At 44.1% G+C, this 21430-nt stretch overlaps 2 protein-coding genes and 1 long non-coding RNA gene across 19 annotated transcripts in view; 2 read left to right on the top strand and 1 right to left on the bottom strand.

Moving 5' to 3' along the window:
• The window catches only part of ZNF410 (zinc finger protein 410), a 42143-nt gene extending 34539 nt beyond the window's left edge, over positions 1-7604 (top strand). For 4 of the 15 annotated variants that reach the window (XR_015134003.1, XR_015134005.1, XM_086319700.1 and 1 more), the window contains 3 exons: positions 590-730; positions 2125-2252; positions 6832-7604. Coding sequence is in view for 8 of the 15 variants with exons in the window: in XM_086319700.1 (XP_086175826.1) it covers positions 590-730; positions 2125-2252; positions 6832-6870 (308 nt within the window). In the remaining 7 variants the exon portion in view is untranslated. Of the gene's footprint in view, positions 1-589; positions 731-1008; positions 1214-2124; positions 2253-6598; positions 6657-6831 lie in introns of all 15 variants that reach the window. The other 11 variants (XR_015134006.1, XR_015134007.1, XM_086319705.1 and 8 more) reach the window with 4 other exon arrangements.
• A 429-nt stretch (positions 7605-8033) lies between these two features.
• FAM161B (FAM161 centrosomal protein B) lies at positions 8034-21425 on the bottom strand. Of its 3 annotated transcripts, XM_086319693.1 has the most exons (9): positions 21173-21425; positions 18003-18322; positions 16473-17029; positions 14372-14718; positions 13781-13908; positions 11783-11947; positions 11466-11565; positions 9912-10054; positions 8034-9230 (listed from the first exon to the last, which is right to left on the bottom strand). In XM_086319693.1, exons 1-9 carry the CDS (start codon positions 21224-21226, stop codon positions 9092-9094), a joined length of 1953 nt encoding a protein of 650 aa, XP_086175819.1. In that variant the 5' UTR covers positions 21227-21425; the 3' UTR covers positions 8034-9091. The 3 variants fall into 3 exon arrangements, with proteins under 3 accessions (XP_086175819.1, XP_086175820.1, XP_086175822.1); XM_086319694.1 differs by lacking the exon at positions 16473-17029 and having other exon boundaries at positions 21173-21315; XM_086319696.1 differs by lacking the exons at positions 16473-17029; positions 18003-18322; positions 21173-21425 and adding an exon at positions 15698-16290.
• LOC147364026 (uncharacterized) lies at positions 9867-14248 on the top strand. Its single transcript, XR_015134015.1, has 2 exons — positions 9867-13130; positions 13697-14248. It is a non-coding gene; the product is annotated as an uncharacterized LOC147364026 (long non-coding RNA).
• Positions 21426-21430: the final 5 nt, after the last annotated feature.

Here is a 21430-nt window from a genome sequence, read left to right as displayed (position 1 = left end):
TTGCAGGTTTTTAAAACATATATTTTATATTGCTTGTCTGCCCCTCCCATCCAGCAACACCAAACAACCTGATAAATGAGATTCCTTGGGAGTAAAACCCCAGAGTCTATAGTTTTAAAGTTCCTCTAGCGAATTCGGTGGTAACTGGTGCTGATGCACGAACCAGCACTTGTGTGTCACTGTGGTGAAGATTTCTGTATGACAGTAGTTTAAGCATTTTTTACTTATCAGTCATGACTCCCCTTTTTTTACCCTAACTTAAATTTGATAATACATTTTATTGTTATTCCTTTCTATGTCTTTCCTTAATCATTTTATTCTGAATACTCCTTTTTAGGGATGCACCCATCCTATATCGTATGTTAATTATCTAGATGCTGATCACTAGCAAGGGTGTTTATCCATGAGGCTCATTTCTTCCCTTCTAGGTTTATTTTTGCTTCCCAAAAGTAAGTGAAATAGGAGGTGACATCCAAGATACAGGTTAACTTTTAGTTCTGAAAGAAAAGGCCAGCTTCCCCTGAAGGACAATGGGGACCAGGCACAGCCTTGAGTGCTGTATGTCTCTCACATCCTATTCTCTGTGCAGCTGAGCCACTAATGGGCAGTAGTTTGCTTGAAGAGGCTTCAGTAACCAGTAAAAACCTGGTGTCTATGAATTCTCAGCCCAGCCTTGGTGGAGAGTCCTTGAACCTACCAAATACCAATTCTATCCTAGGAGTTGATGATGGTAAGACTTTCAACTCGCCTTTGTTTGGGGAAACTGGCTGCAACTAGGGACTAAGGAATGGGGTTTTCTCCGAAACGGAGGTTTTAATTAATTTCATTTCTTGTGAGTAGAAATGGCATGATTACCATTTGTGTTGTCTCTGAAGTGGATAAGTGAATCTTTAAGAAAAATTTTTTTCATTGAAAAGATAATGTAACAAAAGAATAAAAAGTTTTAAGAAGAAAATTATCCATAATCCTAGCATCCTAGCCCAATTATTTCTATCTTTCCTATTGCAGTTATGGAAGAACTTAACTTTTAAAACATTTAAACAGAACATAACCAGGTTTTACAGAGGAGAATTAAAGCAATTTCTCCATACCTTCAAAAGCCATACCTTCTGGAGAAAAGAAAGGGCTGTGTAGGAAACAGTTGCTCCTCTCTGGTATAGAAAGTTCACCCAAGTTACACAGGCCAGGCCCTCTTCTCTGAAAAACTTAACAGGTGAGGTCAGCATGCATTTATTCAGTGCCTACTTGTGTACCTGGCACCATGGGAAAGATAAAAGTAGAAGACAGGGACCTTAAACTAGTTGAGAAGTCAAAACTTACATTTGGGAAACAACACTGAGTGAGTAGAAGGTAGTGTTTTAAGCAAACATTAAGTTATGTGGTATCCTGGAAGAGCAATGTAAACTAGAAAAGCCCTCTTAATTTATTTGAGAGCTAAGTGGTTTATGTGTAAGCTGTTTCCAGAAGATCTTCATGGTGATTCTGCTGATAAACATTTAATAAGTCAGATCCTGTGTTTTCCTTACTCATACCTCAGTCAGTTTTGGGTATAAAGACCATATTTGTGTAACTTACATATGGAGCACACAAGGCAGAGTGTGCGCTTCCACAATAAGCCTCTTCTGTTTCATAAATTATACTAGTGGATAACTGAAGCATGAGGCATAAAAATGGCATGGGGCTCCTTAGCCAGCCTTAAGGAAGGTCTCAAAAGAGGAAGAGACAATGAGTAGGAACCTTGGAGCCAGGTTTAAGCACTTGATCAGCACTTACTGTGCTGTTTCCATTACTGGTGACTGCTTTGCTGGTTGGCTCTGAGTCCCTGATTCATATGCAGTTTAATTCAGCTAATAGTGCTGAAGCCATATTACTCAAAATTTGCGTATTGAGAAATGGTCAGCTGTTACATCAAGATTCTTTACCTTTTCTTCCCATCCCCCTTTTGTAGTACTTTCCAAATTCACTGATAATGATTATCAGGCAGGAATTAATTTGGAAGAAACAGGAATGTGGGAATCAGTTTTTCGGGGAACAGTTTTGAGAGTTCTTAATGAGAGACTTGCTAATGAAGGTAGGGAAATCTTTGGATTCACTTTGCACTGAAACCTTTTCCTGCTGTTTCAGAGGTGCTTGCTGAAGGATCCCCGCGCCCCCTGTCTTCAGTGCCTGATGTGACACATCACCTGGTGACCATGCAGTCGGGGCGGCAGTCATACGAGGTTTCTGTCTTAACTGCTGTAAATCCACAGGAGGTAAATCTGTCTCTTGCCCTTACTTTGTTTCTGTGGAGAGTAAGATGGGGAATGATTGGGAATCTACTTCAGAGGATCTGAAAAACATTCTTGTTTCCCTTTCCTGGTGACTTGGACTAGAATATCTTCCTTTAAGCTAACCTGAGTGTTAGGGTCTCCTGAATTGAGAAATTGGTCCTTCACATCTGGGGCTTTCAACTTTAGTTTCCTTGATACACATGCCCTAATTTATCATTCATTTTGCCAGGGTTGTTTGTCCGGGAGATAACCAGGCTGAACCAACTGAGCATATGGGAATGTGTCCACTTGTTTGTTGAGTAAGAACTATTACCTAAATCAAAGAGGGCTTTCAGGTTGATTCTAAGAACCCCTTACTCTATTTGCTTGGTTCTGATCCAGAAAACAATGAAAACCAGTTGGGCTTCTAGAATCTTTGGATTGTCCTTCTACTGGCCTTGTGTTGTGGAGGTAGATGACTTCATCATGAGCTTATTTTATATGCACATGCTTTTCCCAAAGCCTGTATATCATGGCTTTGGCATTAGAGTATCTTTTACTTTTCGTTATAACCTTTAGACCACAGTCCACCATTACAGTGTTGAAATGACCCTGCCTCCTATTTGAGTAGTCTCAATTTTTCTGTAATATTTCTGAGGACACCCAAGTTCACAAGGCTCTGAGCATGCTGTTTTTGCCAGAACCCTTCCTTGTATTTATCATTGTGACCCGTTGTTTCATTCTTGCTTATGTTATATTGAAAGCTTTTGTTATTTGTCATCATTGGTTCTTTCCTAAGTCTCCTTCTTCTGGTGATTACTTTGAAACATGTCTCACGTGGAGCCTTCCTTTATTTTTTTCCCTGCTTCATATATCTGTCTAAAATTTTTTATTATGGAAGTTTTCAAAGAGTATATATACTGAGGAAGAGATTAGTATAATGAACCCAGGTCGGTATCTACCCATCTTCAACAATTAACTGTCTGCTGTTCTTATCACTCCCCTCCTACTGTTTGCTGTTGATGTTTTTATTTATACTGGAGTATTTTAAATCAGTCACAGATATTTCATCTGTAAATATTTCAGTATATACCTCTAACATAAAGTTTTTCATAATTATATCTATATCATACCCAATAAAATCAACAATAATTTATTGATATCTTATATTTAGCCTTTTAAATTTTTTCTCAGAAATATCTTTTTATGGTTGGTTGGTTTGAATTAGGATTCAAACAAAGCCTATATATTGCGTTTGGTTAATAATTCTTTTTTTATTTCTAATAGTCCACCCCTCTTTTTTTCAGTATAGCTATCTATTTAACGAATTGGATTATTTGTCCTGTATAATTCCCCACATTTTTATTTTAGCTGATTGACTCCCTTTGTTGCTTGATACACTTCTCTATCCACAGATATCCTGGAAACTGGTAGTTACATTTTGGGGGCTTGATTAGGTTCCTGTTTGTTTTTCCCTTGGCAAGAATATTTTGTTGGTGGTTCTCCTACTTCCTACTAGGTTTCATCAGGAGAGATACAATATTCAGTTGTTCTCTTACAGATCTCAAGATTGACCAGTGGGTTATGTCAAAGCTTTGGCAGCCATTACTTATCATGGCCTAGATCTGTTTTTTCATTAGGGCTTGAACAGTGATATCCTGATTGTCTTTTTTCCTTCTGCTTTTATTAACTGTGATTCTTCTGTAAAAGAAATACTTTAACTATTGGGTTGACCAATTCAGGAAAATCATTTCCTTCTCTTTGTACTTAGCACAAATTACCTGACACACCAATCCACAACACTCAGTGTTTTCTTCTTTTTAATGTTTGAAACTTTGGAGCTTTTCTCTCCCATACTACTAAATACCTTTTTTAATTGAAGCACTCCATATTACCCCAAATAAATGCCAAATGTATGAAGACTTAATTCATTCAACAGATACTAATATATGTATCTGTAAATATTTCAGTATATACCTCTAACAGATAGTTTTTCGTAATTATGTTTTTATCATACCCAATAAAATTAACAACAATTTTTGATATCCTCTCATACTTAGCGCAAGGCACCCTGCTGGGTACTGGTTATACAGTAGTAAATACAATCCCTGCCTCAAAGAGCTTATAGTCAGAGTTAGGACCTTTACCTTTTATAACTCCATAGCTATATAAATGATGGCCCTGCAGTTGTGCTGTGTGGAGAGTTTAGAATGGGAAGGGCAACAGGTCAATAACCAGCAGATTTTATTCAGGGTAGTCGTGCTAGTCTTGGGGGAAGTCATGGAATAAATTTTAGAGCTTCAGTTGAGACCTGAGGGATGAATTGCAATCATCTTGATGGAGACGTGGGAGGGATTTGGAAGAAATTTAACAGATGTAAAGGTAGCAGTATATACAAAGGCAGAAGGTGAGAGGGAGCATGCCCAGCTATGGAACCACAACGGGTTGAGTGCAATGGACTTGGAATGGAGAGAAAGGTGTGGAATGGAAAAATGAAAGCAGGAAAGACAAGCTGGTTCCTCTCTTGGAGGGTCTTACAGGACATGATTTTATCCTAGGGGCACTGGGGAGACACGACATGTTTTTAAATGGGGTATGACATGGTCAGTTTTGTGTATGCATAAAGTCCAGTAATAATACATTTGTTCTCTTGAACATGGAATTGGCTTCAAAGTGTCCTTGTCTGGGTGATGCTCAGTGACAGCCTCAGGCAGACACAATAACACAAACTGCCTAAAAAAAAGAAAAGAAAACTTCCCTTGACCCCAGGAGAACACAAGGGCCTATGATGGGAGCCTCAGACGCTTAATTGTGGACACCACCAGAGGAACGTGCTGCTCCTAGATGCAGCTGAACTTCCTACACGGTCACGTGTTCCTCATGGATCCTTGTGTGTACAAATAAAACTTCTGTCTGAGCCTCACTTATTTTACTTTCCTCTACCACTGTCATTTTCCTGTCATCAAGGTATTTCCATTGTTCATCCCCTCCTTTTCCTTCTCAAGGTAGGCTTGTCACATTCTCCAGTACCTTTCATTTTTTTTTCAAGCTATCAGCCTCCAAAGGCTCCAGGCTTCATCTTTTTCCTCATCCAGGGTCTAGCTACTAACTGACCATTCTACCAGTGAATGAGGATTATTGATTCCTTAGGGATTATTCTCAGATGCCAGAGCAGGAGAAGGCAGTAGCAAACCTTAAAACAACACATAGCCATTCCAAATTGTTTCTTAAAGATCACCATGCATTGTAGATCAGACCTATAAGAATCTATTGATGGACTTCTAATTGGACTCCTGTAAATATGCTCTAAAAATAAAGATAACTTATCAAGAATATCAGAGAACAACCAAGCCAAGTATCAGAAATTATCATGGAAAATATATGAAGAACTACAAGTGAACTCTCACTCAGATGGTTCAGATTGGACAGTTTTGATTTTCCTTCAGGGTGGCCAGGTCTTCTGAGAATTAGAGGGTTCGCTGTGCAGGCCCAGCAGAGACCCAAGGGCTTTTGACCTCTTGTGGACTGAAGGTCTTCCCAAATGGGTTTCTGTAGCCCCACTGAGTTTACATTCTTGAACTTAAGAACCAGTATAAATGATTTCCAGCTAGCTTTGACTTTATCTTAGAATATTTCCCAATTAAAAGGAGGAGGAAAACAGAAATCACCAGTTCTTTAACATTTCTCAAAAGTGCCGTCGCTAAGTTTGAGTGCAAACATGTGGCTCTCGGTCTAGATGAAATACATACCATTCTTAATCTGTACCATACAGCATCAAATCAGATCTGTAGTTTCTTTCTCTAAGTTTTATGCTTTTCTTTAAATTTCTTTAACTTCCATACCATTAAAGCCTACTATGTAAATTACCTTCATCTAAATTAAGATCACCAAATATATCTCCAGCTCAAAATTTATTTGATTAGATTTTATAACAAGCTCAATGTTTATCCTGTTTTCACTGTATTATTCCCTTCTCGTTTTGTTTTCATAATAAAATAGAACCCAGTTTCATCAATTATTATACAAAACCACTTTACAGTAGGAACCCTGGGTGTAGAGTGGAATGTCCACCCCATTGGAGACTCTCAGGCTTGTCTTCCTCATCACAGGAAAGGTATTTTAAGGCCAGGAAATCTCTGATTTTTCATGACTGGGTTGTAGTTTTCATGCAGGACCCCATTCCTTTTACTTCTACTTGAACCTGTAGCCTTTGGTTAACTAACTTTGGTTTAACAGTACCTTGGTTAACTGATCGAGATTTTTGGTTCTACCAGTTCTGATTTGCCTGACTAGTGAGTGTGATTACACAAATAAAAATTTGGCTTATAGAATATTATTATTATTATCAGGATATCTTACTGCCATAGTGGAAATGACAGCATCAAGTGGTCCAAGTGCTGTCCCAAGGTCAGTATATAAATGAGATCCATCAGTCTGTGCATGGCTCTTGCTTTGGAACTAGCTGTCCGTGACTCACCCTTGTAGTGTGTTCCCCACCCCAGTTGTAAACCTTTCACTTAGTATGAGTTTTTTCCTATTATTCACTGGTAACTATTCCAGATTTGTTTTTAATCTCTTACAGTTACTAAACCAAGGAGATTTAACTGAAAGACGGACATGAGCCATGGGTGCTGACTCCCGGAAAAGCAGCTTTGTCTGATCCCAGAGTGCATTCAGTAGGAACAGGATGCTTATGGCTCACAATTTGCCAGAACCAAAACAAAAAAGGACCCCACTTTGCCTCTGTTCATCTTTCCTGGCCTAGAAGATGAATGTAGGAGAGCTTCTCTTCGGTTACCATCTGATCCAGACAAGGAAGAAAGCAGTGAATATGGGCTGGGTAACTGGACCTACCTCTCTTCCCACTGCACAGTTTTGGGATGGACTTCTCCCAAAAGTGAGTTTGATTATGTGTTGGCTGCGGTTTCTCAGTAAGACTGTCGAGGGGAGGTTTTCCTTTGAAGAGTTTTCATCCCAGACTGAGCTGTCTTTTCACTTGGGTGAACTAAATCCTGCCACCAACCATAAAACTTCACCAAGAAGTTCAGCTTTCAAGATGCCTTGTTGCTTTGGAGAAGGGTGTGATGTCAGTCCTGTTGTGACATTCTCCCTTTAGCAACCTGAGTAAGAGACTCTCCGCCACTGGGCTGCAAAAAAATAAATTACTTGAATCCCTGCTTGGCCCAAGCTGAGGTACTCTTTTGTCCTAATCACCTCTACTTGGCCACTTTGCTTTCTTTGTTTATGGAACATACAGTAGCATGTTAAGAGGTTTTTGGTTTTTTTTTTTAAGTTAAAAATCATATGATTCAGAGCTTCAATTGTTTTTCCTTTAAATAAAACAGCTGGTCAGTTTTTTGGCTCCTTGTTTTAAACAAATTTGTTTTCTTAGAGAGTAGATTAAGAAAATAATGCAGCCTTTCCCTTTAAGATGGGGCACTGATTTACGCTTAGGAGTCCATGCAGGTAAAACTGAGCTCAGAAGTCTTAGGGCACCTCACACGAGCATCTTCATCTCCAACTAACAAACCCAGATGGTAGTTATTAGAGTATCACTCTTGTTATCACCAAAAGGACTGTGTTTGAGTCTGGAAAAATGGCAGTAATAACAGATATTCTTGAATCTTTCCAGAAAGGTAGTTTAAAAAGCATGATCAACGTTCTCCTGTTAGAGCAGGCACTCTTGCTATCATCCTATCTTTACAGTTACTGAGAGAGAATATCTAATTATTATTGCTGAGAAGAAAAGCGTCCAAAGATGACCTACTAGTAGGACGTCATGGCTGTCAGAAGAAGTTTCAAATTTATTAAACTGAACCTCTTGCTGACACAGTACATACATGCACACAGTGGCACATTCTGAGCAGATACAGCAAAGAATTAACTGCTGTTTAAAGTAATTACAGTGATCGTTCTTAGTTTGTTAATGACATGCATAATTACCCTGAGTTCATACTTCTACTTTTAAAATGCCAATTTTATACTAGAACTTACACTTATTTTTATATTAGAACAGTGATCTTCAACCAAGGACATTTTGCCACCCAGGGGACTTTTTGCAATATCTGGAGACATTTTTGGTTGTCACAACTGGGGAGAGGGGTGCTCTCGGCATCTAGTGAGTCCAGGCCAGGCCATGGGTGCTGCTGAACATTCTACAGCATATAGCTCCCTCACCCAAAGGTGTCATCTGGCCCAAAATGTCGATAGTGTTCAGACTGGAAACCCTGTATTTTGGGTTGCCAAGGTGTCATCCCCCATGGGCTAAATCTGATACACGAATGTGAATTGTTTTGCCCCACATTATTTCCAAATAATTTTTTTTTGGGGGGGGGGGCGGGCCTGGGCCATGCAGCTTGTGGGATCTTAATTCCCTGACTAGGGAATGAACCCACACCTTGGCAGTGAAAGCAGAGTCCTAACCACTGGACCACCAGGGGATTCCCAGTAATTTTTAAATTAGTTGCCAACATGCAGATTTCTGGTTTCTGTTGAAAATGTGGTTTATCTGGCAATTCTAGGCTGATAGTTCAGCAGGACAATATTTTCAAGTCTCTCTTCTATCTCCTGCTGTCTTACAGCTAGCCCATATGACCCATTTGTTTCCTGACCAGGAAGGCTTACACCTTTTTTCTGTACAAATGCTTAAGTGTGAGGCACAAGAACCATTAATCAGCTCTGATCTCTCCATCTTGAACTTTTCACTTTGATTTAACTTGGATCATTCTCTGTTATCTACTTTTCTTTCCCCCATTCTCCAGAAGTAACCATGACTCAAAATCCAAGTTTTGCCCAAGTTTGCTGCTTGATATTATTCAAAAGCAGTATTGTAAGTATCCTTATTAAGCAAGTGTTCTGAAATTATCTGGTAATTTGTAAGACAGCTCCTCCAGTTCTTTCTTGGGACTTGAAAGCTGTTCCAGAGATTCTTCTAAATCCTGCTGTGGATTCCTGCTGCCACGTTTTGTAGTTTCATGAGTGCTGCAGAATAAATTAAAGCATTATACAATTTTAAGTTTTAAAGGAACCATCATGTAAGGCATAAGTTTGGTTTCAACATTATCATTATTCTCTGTGATAATAAAGGCAAATTTCTAGGGGGAAAACTGAGATAGGAATTAGGGAAAGGGCTGCTAGGACTTAACAAAACAAAGTTTGAGAGAAATGGAAATACTGTACTTTTTTCCCTTTGACTCAGATGATATCAATGGAGGAGTTGGTGCTAATGAGTTACTTTTTAAAAATTCTGGATTTGAACAAGCCATGGTGACCATGCTAAAGGGAAAAGAAAGGCTTTGATCAAGATTTTACAGCTTTTATTGGGCTCTATAAAGGTTTCTGTCTTCATTTGTCAGAGTGTAATTTAACATTTAATAGGAAGTAAAAGTATACATGATTTTTCTTCAGAAGTGAAGGCATTGGACTGAAATTGGAAAAATGATCTGTTTCATATTGAAGGAATCTAGACCTAATATACAATGGTTATATTTTATTCACAACTGCACTACGCACCAAATTTAAATGTGTTACTTGGAGATTCCTGGTTTAGTATACTTGTTAGTATAGGATTGTGACCTCAGAATATGAATGAGTGTTCTAAAGCTTCCTCCCAGCAGCACTGCTAGAGATGCAGCTCGAGAGCTGCAGGATGACCCCAATCACCTGGGACAATCACCGACTTCCCACTGCTCCTTCCACTGTAGAGCCCGGCTGCCCTGACCCTTGTTCCTCACAAAGTCTTCATCCAGCCCAGCCTGCTTCAGGGTGTCTCGATACCGCTGTTCTGCTTCCTTTTTGGCAAGGTCCTGTGGAATAGAAATGAATCTGCTATAGCTGAATTACCAGATTAATTCTAAACTGCCTGTTTAATCTGTATGCTTTAATACTTCTTTCCCATCCCACCACCCCACCGTTAATGCTGTACACAGATTTGTATGAAAATTACTTAGAGTCTCGTTTTCAAGCTTCAAAGTACATAGGAACTACCTGAAGATCGGATTACAATGTAGATACTCATTTGGTAGTTCTCAGATGGGGCCTGCAATTCTGTGTTTCTAATACTCTCAGGAGATGCCAGTTGCTGTTTTGGGAACCACACCTTTGCCAGCCAAGGATTCAGATTTTTGGAAGACCAAGTGAGACAACAATGAAAAAGATGGACTAAAAACATTTAAGATTCAAAAGCAACCAAACCATCATCAGGAACACTTACGTATAACAGACTGAAAATAAGGTGCACTAGTAACATTCTTAACAGGATGGATGGTCTGTATGTAGACCAGAAAAGGGTTATTTTTTGCATATTTGTTTAAGTGATGTTTTTCCCCAGAGTGGTGAAAGATCTTTTGAGATCTGAGAGTGAGCTTCCTAGGAAAAAGCTAACATAAAGAGCAAAATTCATTATGAGAAATTTTTACTTAGAAATCTAAGTTGCTAAGTAAATCCAAGACAATCCAGTGTGTGTATGTGTAATACGCAGGGAGCTAGGGAGGACTGGACCCAGGAAATGCCTCAGTAATGCACTGATAATGCCCAGCATTTGGATCCAGGTCACTACAGAATGCCAACTTTTGTTTGAAACTCTGGAGAGGAGAGAGATCTACAGGGTCTGATGCATCTCAAAGCTGTCTGGGATGGTGGCCTTTCTAAGGCTGTTCAAGTTAACTCCAGAGCTTCCTTAGGGAAATCTCAACTGAGTCCAACTTCCCTGAAAGTCTAGAGAACATATTAAAGAGAATCTTGCAGTCAGAAAGCCACATAACCTGGAAGAGGCCTTGTGGGGTTACTTGCAAGCATCCCAACCCCTGAGGACCTATAAATGTGCCACAGCTCTAGAGGCTGGGGATGCCCGGGGCACCAGCACTACAGGAGGAGAGGTGATGTTAGCAAGTTAGAGATACTCCCAACAGCGCCAGACTGTCAATTGTATGTCTAGGATCTAACCTCCATTCTGATTCAAACTGTAAACTATAGTGAAAACCCCAGGAAGAGAAATATCCCTTTATAAATGCCTTTGGAATCCAGTCTTGGATGAAATCAGTCCAGTGTTCACCAATGCACTACTTACTTTGGGAAAGGTAGTAATAATAAAATGAGCCAAATTTAGAATCTTTCTGAGCCTAAGGGAAGTGTTTAATACCCAGATATTAAACTGTTTCATAATGTCTAAGAGCCATCTCATCCAAGACAAGAAAATAAATGATACTTTAGATTTACCTTGGTAACCTGTTCGAAGAGATACGGCCGCCTTTGTATTCTTTTCTTCATTTCCTCCAGTTCTTTCTTATACTCTTTTGCTCTTTTACGGTCATTGTTCCTGAAATTAATAAAGACTTTTAGAGTGAATTCCAGGTTTTTCCAATCTGGAGTACCTTTAATTCCAGTTAAATGGAGTAACTCCCATAGACATTGGAAATTCCTAACTACCTGGCAAAATTCTTGACTATGATTACAGGAGCCTACTGTAATAACCCCATTTTCAAGGCAAATGGCTCCCAAGATAGTTATCCCTTTGACACATGGAGGACACTGACCGATTCTCTTTCAGCTTTGCTTTGAACACCTCCTCCAGGCTTTTATGGGGATCCATGGCTTTTGCACGCAAGGTGACAGATTTAGATATCGCCTGACACTTCTTTTTATGCATCTCCAACCACTGAGTACTTTCATCTGCTTTGTCCTTTTTCTCAAGTGAACATCTAAAGGGAAGAGGCAAAGAAGAAATACAGATGACCAACCTGGGTATAATTTAAAGCAATCTTAGTAACCTCTCTGGAAAGTCAGTTGGTTTTTTCTATGAACAGGTGACTAATTTACCACAGTGGGATTTCAGAAAGAATAAGATTCTGTGTTTAAATGCACTGGCAGATGAAGCTTTTCCAGCACCATGGACAGTGAGTTTCTACCCTAGAAGAAGTTCATCAATTGAACTGGAAGACATGAGATAAAATACTCTTACACTCAGGCTTCCTGCTATCTGGAAACAGTAATACTAATAACCACCATTTGCTGAGCTACCTACACTGACCCAAGTACAAACAAGCACCAATAAGTACTTTATAGCCATTAGCTTTTGTAATCCTAACAGCCGCCATCTGAGGTAAGGACAGTAAGTCTCCCTGTTTATAGGCAACAAGACTGGGCCTCGAGGGTAAGCTACTTGCTCAAAGCTACCCAACATGTAAGTGAAAGCCAAAATTAGAACCAGGATGTCTGACTCCCAAGCCTCTGCCCTTGACAACTGTGCTGTAAATGGTAGATTGGAAGGTGCCTGAATTCATGGTCCTTTGGGAATACATATTTGCATTTCCACAGAGACCTGGAAATGGGTCTCCTTCAATGCACAGACAATTTGGGGTTAACTTGCAGCATTCAGTTTGTGTAAATATTCTACAAGGTACTATTGAGAATTCTACCAAAAAAGTCAAGACTCTTGCAGTTGGATGTTTATATTCAAATGGATATACTAGGAAGGAGAGTGGGGAAGTTTAATCTGCTAAAACGTCAAACTCCCTATTGCCAGAACGCAGACATGGACATCCTCTGCAGGTGGACCACCCTCTGGTTCATGAGACCTATCATAGTGAGACCTCAGAATACTGATGCACTGAGCCTTGATTTAGCAGCTTTGAAATTTGAGGAAGAAGGGAATATCCTTTAGATTCTAAATATATTTCTAAAATCCCTGTTGTGGGTCTTCAGCAGCCAAGGAGATTCTGTGCACTCCTGTGAGCCCCACAGGAGGGCACTGAGATGCCCGTCCTCCCAGGGCTAAGCCACCTGTTACACTGTGACCACGCCTGCTGTCTTCAGCTCAGAGGCCTGCTGGAGGAACTCCTGCTGGGGGCACTGGCTGGATGAGACCACCGCCAGGACTGTCAGGTCAGTTAAAGAGTTAAAAATGAGGGGGCTCCTGTTTCCCAACTGACTTAAAATAGTTCCCCAAGATGAATCAGAAAATCTCAAATCTCTGCCATGGATACCTCATCTTAATGGCAGGGTCACACACATAGGTTCAGGCTTCTCTGAATTCCTGTTCCTATAGCTTCCTCTTTCACCAATGAATCTCCATCTGTTTGGAAACTTCTTTCTTTCCAGCCTTTGTCTGGTTGACTCCTCATTCTTCAGGTTTCACCTTAGACATCTATTACAAGAGACCCAGGCTGCCCAGTGCCCCTACAGTTCCCCATATTCCCCCATCATTATACTACTCACAAGATATAATAGTTGCTTCTTTGCTTTTCTGTATTTCAGACTAGATATTAAACTATAGGTTCCATAAGGTATCTCCAACTTTAACACTGTGCCCAGCACAAAGTCACTCCCCCAAGGATACTGGCTGAGTGATGGCTTGGCATTCTGCAGCACTTAGTGTGTGAGGGTCACATGAATTCCTGTCCTGATCAGAGGCTCCCCTTTCACCCCTTTCTCCGTCTCTCTGATAACAGGAGAGGAGGCTCAGCAGATGGGTGCGTTCCAGCATTTGGGCCAAGATCCGAGCACCAAGAGTCTCGTGTAGCCTGACCACTCACCGGACCGCAGATTCCCGCTTCCTGGTGGCGTCTGTGATATGTACGGGGAGGGTGTTGGCAGAGAGGGAAGCAAGGCCATTCAGAGAACGACTCCTCGACAGGCGTGTGGCGGGTGGCTGTGGAGATTCCTAGAAGAAACAAAGGCTGATGTTGGTGGGACAGCATGTGCAATTAGTTTCTTGTCTTCACTGGGATTCAACTGTGGTGAAGTACTAGTCAGAGTCTTCATTTCTTTCTTGGGATTAAAACAAGGGTAATGAGATCTAAGGGCCAAGACTTGGATATCAATCCCAAAGTTTTTAATTAGAGAAGAGTTCTTTGGAATTGGTACTGGGACGTGGCTAATGGATCCCAACTCCCTGGCTTCCAGACTTGCTTGGACTTCTTTCTGCAAAGTCCCTCTACCCAGAAGAAAGGAAGGGAAGTATTCTTGTGGTCATAAATATTTAGGATCTGTGAATCTGCTTACAGATGAGCCAGTGTCTTTTTATTTTTTTAAGACAGAAAACTGTTGAGAGAAGCGCCTTCCTTTGAGACTTGGGCCCTCCTGTGTTTGGGCCTCAGCCCTGGCCTTCCCGCCTGAGCTCTCACCTTTCTACCTTCGGAGGCGGCGACATCACAGGGCCTCCGCATGTGACACAGGCTGGCGGTTCTCAGCAGAAAGGGCTTGTTGCGCGTTGCCTCCCGGGTGTCTCTTCTCTTGGCAGCTCGCTTCTGGAAGGCCTTGTAAAGCTCCTCGTAATCAGGGACAGCAGGATTCACCCGAGGCTGGAATCCAAAGTCAGTGTGCAGAAACCCAAGCTTTTCCTCCCGGGTGCGGGTGGCTGTTCGAGGCTGTGGGTCAGCCTGGCTGCTGGAGGGGGCGATGGGGGAGGAGGCCTTCTGGAGCATGTCTAGGGCTCTCATGTGGATGCGAATTTTCCTAAGGAGCTCAGCTTCTGTGGAAGAGAAGTCAGGGTGGCAGTGGGTGAGAAGGGACCAAGCTTCATACCAAAAGGTTTGGAGAGCTTTCCCTCTTAAATACTTGCAATGATGGAGTGTAACAAGGCTGGAACCCGTGATTAACTTTCCAGGAATTTTGCAAGCCAGTTGGCACCATGTGGAAAGCTTAAAATTGGCCATGATAGGAGTATTTATTCCATGAAAATGGCAAACACTACAACTTCCTTTTTTTTCTCTTTTTTTCTAGAGAGTGCCCTAATGAATGTTGACTAGGACACTACTGCTATGTGCCAGTCAGGCTGCAGAAGCAGCTACCATTTACACTTAGCACTTTCTACAGCGCCTTCTTCAGAGATGAAGCAGGAGGGATGGGCCAGACCCCAGCTCCTCTCCCAGGTCTCCCTTCTTGGGCAGAGGCCCCACTGTCCACTCAACTCCCCAAGCCCACATCACTCTTGCTGCCTCCTGTCTCATTTCAGTCAGTCATAGGTTCTGCCGTCTCCTCCTCCTTAACCTCTCTCTGGGCCAGCCTCTTTTCGTCCTCTCTGCTTCATAATTTCTCGAGTCACTGATATAGGCTTCTGTAGATCACAATCCCACTGGGCTCGCCCATCCCCCTTTATTATCCCCAGAGCAGAGTGAGATTTCTGAACTGTGTATCTGACCACGAGCCACCCTAAAACTCTTCAGTGGAGACTACCCCAATGACTAAGCCTCCACGCTCCCAATGCAGGAGGCCCAGGTTCAATCCAGATAACAGATCTAGGTCGCGGAACTAGATCCCACATGCCGCAACGAAGACCCTGCACAGCCAAATAAATAAATAAAGTCTGAAAAACAAAACAAAACCCAACCCCTTCAGTATCTCCCTGCTGCCCTTGAGATGAAGGCCAAACTCCCTCCCGTGGCCTGCAAGGCCCCAGGCCTAGCCTGTGCCTGTCTGTCCCACCCCTCTTCTTTCTCTTTCCCCTCTACCTTTCCATGCCTTGAATGCGCTCAGCTTTCTACCTTCAGTGCTACTATTTCTTCCTGATACACTCTTCATTGCTTTTCTTCTAATTCCCCCCCACGGCTCCTCCTTCAGGGTCAGTCCCCACGCTCACTTTTCTCTGGGGACCTTCCCTCACTGTTCCCACGCCTCACCACACTCTAAGTCAGGTCCCTCTGTTACATGTTCCACAGGCTCCCCCAGGCTTCCCCCTTTATCCCCTTCAAGTGACTCGTCACATTTGTAATGATTTGTCTGCCTCCCTCCCTTGTCCACAAACTCCACATCTGTTTCTTCACACCTGGGGTGTGGCATGTGTTACTGAAGGAGCGAATAAAGCCAGAGTCAAGAAGCTTTGCTTCTTGAAATAAGTACCTCACAGGAGGTGGGAGGGGGCCTTTCCTTGGGGGCAGCTGGCTAGCAGTGGTACTGGCCTAGGCTGGTCCCCAGACATCTCAGTGGCTCTCTGCTCCGGTGCCTGTGCTGCCAACAGAGGTTTTGGCATCCACTTACTGAGACAGACGAGGTCATCAGAATGAACCTGGGGCCTCCTACCCCTCTGCCAACCAGGTGCCCCTATTGTACCGGCCGACCCAACCCTACCTATGGCCTGGGCCTGCACTGAGCAAGGTCTCTGATGGGGCCACCCCCGAACAGCCCATCTCCATGGCCAGGCTGACCCCTGAGCCCAACTCACTCCTCCACAGCACCCACTCAGCACCTCCGGGTGGGAGGGGGCCGGGAGGTTAAGGATGTCTTTACCCTGGAGTTTGTCCCCGAGGGCTGGCTCCAGAATGGACTTGGGGATCCTCCTGGTGGCCTTCTGCTTGGGGACTTTGGCTGTAGCGGCGGCGGCGGCGGCCAGGTCCCTCTGCAAAGCAGCTTGCTTTCTCCGCTCCTCCTTCTCCAGGAAGCTGAAGGGCTTCAAGGAAGAGAGGAGCAGCTCCTTCCTCTTCTGGATCCCTGCCTGCCTGCGCGCCTCATTGCGCTCCATGACCTCCTGGTAGAGGGGCAGGTAGACGTGGGCAGGCACGGGCTGGGCCCGGAACTGCCGGTGGCACTCGGCCTCCTCCCGGCCCTGCTTCTCGGCCTGCCGCCTCTCGGGCTCAAAGGAGGCCGGGGAGGCCAGCCACTGCGCCTTCTTCCTGGCCTCGCGCAGCGTCATGCGGAACGGCTGAGGGACGGTGATGGACGACACCCAGGAGCTGATGCTTCTTTGCTGGGAGGGAGGCCTGGAGCTGGACGGTGGCTGCGGCTGAGCCTTGGGAGTACGGGAGGGCAGGGTAACCCAGGAGCTGCAGCGCCTCACGGAGCCACACCTGGGGGACAGAGCAGCTGTATGCGTGGAGGATGGGACGGCCAGGACGCCCAGCTCCTCCAAGATCCTCTGCCTTTCCCCCCACTTCCATCAGGTCACACCTAGTTTATCAGCCTCACATCACAGCCCCATAGGCCTCTGGTTTGGTGGCTGGTGGTTTTAGTCGCTAAGTCATGTCTGACTCTTGTGACCCCACGGACTGTAGCCCGCCAGGCTCCTCTGTCCATGGGATTCTCCAGGCAAGAATACTGGAGTGGGTTGCCATTTCCTTCACCAGGGGATCTTCCTGACCCAGGAATCGAACCCGGGTCTCCTGCATTGTAGGCAGATGATTGATTGCTTCTAGTCATCTGCCTACAAAAACTGCCTGCGCTTTTCTCAACTCAGCCTCTCTCCTTCCCACAGGCCAACCTGGCAGCCCTAGGAAGGAAGTCTCTTCTTAGAATTGATCTAAGAGTTTTCCACTTTGCACTCTAATCTTTTCATTTGGTAGAGAGAAGAGGGCAATGATGAGGAGGAGGGCTTTAGAGTCAGGCCCAGGTTCAAAACTTGCTTCAAACAATTACCAGCTATGTGGCCTCCAACAAGGTTCTCCTGGAACCTCATTTCCTCAACTGCAGAATGGCAAAAATGATATCTGCTTGCCGGATTATTGGGAGGAGAAAAGAAATACTACAAGAGAGAAAGTATAATGGCATAGAGCAGGGCTTGGCAAGGTAAATGGATCTTGGTGCCATTCTCAGGGAGGTAGCATATTTGGGAAAGGCATCTCTTTAATCAATCCCAAAGTTTCAGTTGACTAAGGGTTACCCAGCGTGATTAAGGACTGCTGGGTAGGAATCAGACACGTTTGGCTGATGCTGAGCTGGAGCATGGGTAAGCGGCACTTGCAAAAGGAGGTCTTTGTTTTACTGAGGAGGAAGATGAGGCCTAGAGTCACAACGCGGCTTGGCCAGAGCTGTGCGCTGCCTTACCTCGCAGATGGGGGGTACTGCACCTGTGGCTTCCCCCTGTCTTCGTCTCGGAAGAAATGCTCCAGGTCCTCATCCTCTTCAGAGAGGCTCTCATTACTGTCTGGGTCAGATGGATAAAGGGATTCCAACAGGCACCACCTGTCTTTCTGCCTCAGTGCCTGCAGAGTCTCAAAAAAACTCCCAGTTGAGTCAGAAGTAGAGTCTGTCTCCTCCTCTGGACTGAGGAACTCACTGAGTTTGCCAGCCCTGGGCAAAACCAGCCCATCCCCGTTCAGCTCCTTGTCTGCATCTGTGTCTGAGGAGGATTTGGGGGAAAATATCTAAAACAAAATAGAACAGACTGTGGGTCAAACTATGATTTCAACACATAACTATTAACTTCATGTTAAATAAATCTATATATTAGGGACTGGGGTAGGGGACCAAGGAAAATGTGTTAGTTACTTTAAAGAAATTTCATGTCTCAGGATATAGGCTGTGATTGGTTGGAGGGCAGGAAAGGGAATCAGAGCTGAGTTGGTTCATGCAGTGTGGTGAGCATTTGTGGAGTACCTCCCTTCACCATGCAACCCTGCTCTCCAGGAATCCTACCTGTGACCTTGGCCACACTCTGGGACCTGCCCTTTGGGGGTTTTACCTACTAGTTGCCAATCTCCCTTTTTGGGCTTCCCCTGTCTACACCTCTGCTTTTCTCATATGCTAGCTAATTCCCATCCTCTTACTAGGAATGAGTAATTAACAGGAGAGACAGTGTGGTTTAGCTGAAAGAGTCCTAGAAAGTGGGAAATCTAACTGAGTTTAAACACTCCTTTCATTCAGAAAATATTTACTGGTGTCTAATGTACAATGCTGGGAAAGATTGAAGGCGGTAGGAGAAGGGGACGACAGAGGATGAGATGGTTGGATGGCATCACCGACATGATACACATGAGTTTGAGTACACTCTGGGAGTTGGTGATGGACAGGGAAGCCTGGAATACTGCAGTCCATGGGGTCGCAAAGAGTCGGACACAACTGAGCGGTTGAACTGAATGTGCGTTGGGCATTGGGTTGAGAACAAGACAAGGTCCGTACTCTTGTGAAGCTTACATCCTAGTGAAGGGAGAAAGACAATGTAAGATGGTAATCATTCAATAAAAGCCACAAAACTGTGATAGACTGATGGAATGGCTATGTGAAGCTTCTCTGTTGATAAAAGTCCATCAGATAAAGACCACTAGGAATGTACCTGTAATCAGCACTAGGTTTATTAACTTTTTACAGAATACCTTCTAAAGGGGCTTCCCAGCTGGCACTAGTGAGAAAGAATCAGCCTGCCAGTGCTGGAGACGTAAGAGACATGGGTTTGATCCCTGGGTGGGGAAGATCCCCTGGAGGAGGGCATGGCAACCCACTCCAGTATTCTTGCCTGGAGAATGCCATGTACAGAGCAGCCTGGTGACCTATAGTCCATAGTGTCGTAAAGAGTTGGACACGACTGAAGCGGCTTAGCACACACTTCGGGAAATTAGGAAACTTGGTTGGGGTGGGCATTGAGGGCTTTTTCTAGGGTTGGTTTGTCCTGAATGATTCTGAGGAGAATTAGGGGAAGCAGGGATCAACTCTGGATGGATGCTGTCATGAAGAGGGCAGTTTAGTAAGTGGATGAATGAGCCATTTTTATTCAAAAGGTGGCAAGAACAAAGTAGGGCTGGGTAAGCAGTTGGAAAGTAAGCATAATCATTTAGAAGTATGGGGTATTAGTTGTTTTACAACGTGGCCCTGTGAGAAATACTGATTTCTGCTGATCTTGCTGCTGGCCTCATCTGGGTCTATTACAGTCTGAGTTGTACTTTCTCAGTCCTGGGATGATTTTCACTTTCAAAGTCCTCACTGTGGAGGACTTTCAGGTTGACACCTGATCAGTGAGAAAAATGTCAGACTTGCCAAGATGTGGGGAAAGAGGGTTTGGGGTTCAAAAAAAAAAAGAACAAGTGCAAAGGCCTTGAGGCAGGGACCTGAGGCCGGAACAAATGATTCTTGGAGAGGTAGAAAGAGGGTCAATGTGGTTAGAGGACAGTAGCAGAGAAATCCTTAGAGAGGCAGGCTGGGGCCATGATGAGAGCACAGGTTGACTGGCTGCAGTTGGGGGAAGGGCTGTTTCTGGTCTCCAAGTGGACACCTGGTAAGGGCTGAACTGGGTGCTCAAAGATCTGGCTCTCATACTGAAAAAGAACACTGGATTTTGAGTCAAAGGTATGTGTGCCCTAGCCCTCATTTTGCTACTGAAAAGCGTGTAACTTTAGGAAAATTCTTTTCTAAAAAATGACTTTATTGATATAATTCATACATATCATACAATTCATACAACTCAGTGTACAACTCAGTGGGTTTCAGTATATTCAGTTGTGCAACCATCACCACAGTCAATTTTTAATCAACTCTCAAAACACCTCATTGCATTTAGTAGTCACTTCCTATTTTCCCTAACCCATCCCCACTCCTCAAGCCCGGAGACCACCAATTTACTTTCTGTCTCTGAATTTGGAGGGTTTCCCTGAAAGTTGGTAAAGAATCCGCCTGCAATGCAGGAGACCCCGGTTCAATTCCTGGGTCGTGAAGATCTCCTGAAGAAGGGATAGGCTACCCACTCCAGTATTCTGGGGCTTCCCTTGTGGCTCAGCTGGTAAAGAATCCGCCTGCAATGCGGGAGACCTGACTTTAATCCCTGGGTTCGGAAGGTCCCCTGGAGAAGGGAAAGGCTACCCACTTCAGTATTCTGGCCTGGAGAATTCCATGGACTGTAAAGTCCATAGAGTCGTAAAGAGTCGGACACGACTGAGCTACTGTCACTTCACTTCACTTCTGAATTTGGGGGCAAATTTCTTAATCTTTCTGTGCCTGTTTTCTCCTCTATAATACAAAATGGAGACAACAATCCTGGAGGTGGTTGAAACGATAAGCGAAAACTGAGGGTCACCGCTACGATTCTATGAAGACCCTGACGCAAGGCGCAAGCGGTTCAAGAGTTAAGAGCCCGCCTTCACGTCTGCAAACAGTGCGGGCTAGAATCCCACGCCCCGGTGACACTCCCCGGTCGTCTGTCTCCAAGGCAACGTTTCAAACAGCTCCCTCAGGGTTTCCTTTCCGGGGTGCAGACCTGATCCCTCTCCTTCTTTTTCTCCCCTCACCTGATGGTTCCACTGAGCGCCGCCGGAGGCTCCTGCAGACCTCCCCACGGTCATCTCCTCAGCCGGGTAGAGAGACAAACGGCGGTGACAGCGGCGGTGACAGCGGCGGTGGAGGCGCAAGCGGCTCGGCTCAGGTTCCGCCCCTTTCTAGCGTGGGCCTCTGATTGGCTCCCAGGCTGATACTCGAACCATTCCCCTCCCCAGGAAGCCTCTCTTCTCTCCCGCCCAGGCAGGGAGGGCTCGCTTTCTGATTGGCCT

The sequence above is a fragment of the Bos grunniens genome, chromosome 10 (genome assembly GCF_055505025.1).
Source record: "Bos grunniens cultivar Pamir isolate PY7600 chromosome 10, Bosgru_T2T1.0, whole genome shotgun sequence".
Taxonomy (NCBI): Eukaryota; Metazoa; Chordata; class Mammalia; order Artiodactyla; family Bovidae; genus Bos; species Bos grunniens.
The sequence above is the reverse complement of the archived record's forward strand: the minus strand, read 5'-3'. Positions and strand labels throughout refer to the sequence as shown.